General features: G+C 35.2%; 1 protein-coding gene across 1 annotated transcript in view; it reads left to right on the plus strand.

Moving 5' to 3' along the window:
- Positions 1 to 1,497: 1,497 nt before the first annotated feature.
- Positions 1,498 to 1,790, plus strand: part of LOC107662287 (ammonium transporter Rh type C 2-like) — a 4,688-nt gene continuing 4,395 nt past the window's right edge. Inside the window, exon 1 of the mRNA XM_016452254.1 lies at positions 1,498 to 1,723. Within this exon, the coding sequence (XP_016307740.1) occupies positions 1,498 to 1,723 (226 nt within the window). The remainder of the gene's footprint in view (positions 1,724 to 1,790) is intronic.

The following is a 1,790-nucleotide window of genomic DNA, read 5'->3' on the forward strand; positions in this document are numbered from 1 at the left end:
ATGCACAATGTGCATTAACATGAAAAAAAAATGCAATTCATGATGTCAAAATGAAATCTAATGCAGACAGCGTTGATCTATACATAAAAACAGCTTGTATTAAAAATACAAGATGTCTCCCAAAATTAGCATGATATGCAAATGTGGATGATTCTGTTATGCCTTAGTTAAATGACTACTGTACACAGATATGCAATATATTCAGATGGTGAAAAGTGCTTTGTTCACTAAGGTTTGGTTATGTACAACATCATTACAACAGCTTTGAGATTTACAAGAAGCCTCAGTTTTTAAAGTCTTTGCATAATCAAGAGAGCAGATGCAGGCGATCCAGTTATATAACAGCAGTTCAGCTACATAGAAAACGATAATATCTGGTATGTTCCCAACAGAGAACAATTACAATCATTGAGATATTGGCTATTTACATGACTCTTATGACTTAGGAGTTGACTGCCTTTTTTTGCATATATTTTGCATACAAAAACTTTTTTCACTTTTTATAAAATATAATCAAATATAGGTAATGGCAACATCACTCAATTTATAAAACATAAATTAAGGATTTTAGGTTAAAATATACTCTATGTATGAGGGAACATTTATATGTTTTGCAACTGATCAGTATTTCTGTTAAGTTTTTCATTTTTAATCATGTTTTTGCCTTCACTCGTTCCTGTAGTTATATTTCTTTCCAGATATATCCAGTTTCTCATTTTACATGAGCTCAAATACTGCATCAAATAATTATTATAGAACAATTGGAAAATGTTTAAACATCTGATCACACTACTGAAACTGCTCAGAAGTTCATGTCAAATATGCATGTAGTGTTTTACTTGCAATCAGATGATCGGGAACCACACAGATGATACTTTGCATGAGTTGAAAGCTGATTTGATTTATTCAGATGCTCAAAAGAAGTTGCCCTGCTGAACAAAAGCAATAAAGCAGAATAAAAAGAAATGAATCACTTTTTTACAAAACATGCACTGCCAGTTTCCTGCTCTTAGTCATTAACGTGTTTGCCCTGATTTTCCTGATTTTGAGGGTTTGGATATGCACAGAAATTGAAATCAGTTCAAATGTATTAAAACCTTCCAAAAGTGCAAAAAATTAAATAAAAATAAAAATACATAAAAGATCGGACCTAAAGATGACTTGCAGTTGCAAAGTTGTTTTGAATAGTCCAAGTGTAATTATAATTAAGTCTAGTAAGACTAGAGTGACATCTTTAAAAAAAAAAAAAGAAGTCGTCATCAGACACCAGAGCAGATATTGATCAGTCTTGTCAGGTGAGTGTCACGGTCACCCGAATTTAATTTCCAGAAGGTACACCTGCAACCTGTGACACACCTCCAGATAACCAGCTATAAATACAGCTGCACCCAACGCAGAAATTACAAGAGAGCTTCTTCCAACCGATCGTCTCTTCACCACCAGAAATTACAAGAGAGCTTTTCCCAACAGATCATCTCTTAACTTCTTCACTTCACCATGGGGAACTTCGCTGCCTGCTGCAGAGGATTCTGGTGCAAGGCCAAAAACCCTGACGTCCGGGTCAGTCTGCCTGCGGTCTGCTTCGTGTGGCAGATCGCCATGATCATCTTGTTTGGACTGTTTGTACGTTATGATGAAGAGTCGGACGCGCACTGGTCTGAGCACAAACATGAGAACAACATCACGAGTGACATCGAGAACGACTTCTACTACAGATACCCAAGTGAGTTTTCAAGTTCTGCATGGATTGATACTAAATACAATTAATTTATAATTTAAACTTTTTTTTT

Source organism: Sinocyclocheilus anshuiensis, unplaced genomic scaffold, assembly GCF_001515605.1.
Source record: "Sinocyclocheilus anshuiensis isolate Anshui unplaced genomic scaffold, SAMN03320099.WGS_v1.1 scaffold579, whole genome shotgun sequence".
In the NCBI taxonomy this organism is placed as follows: domain Eukaryota; kingdom Metazoa; phylum Chordata; class Actinopteri; order Cypriniformes; family Cyprinidae; genus Sinocyclocheilus; species Sinocyclocheilus anshuiensis.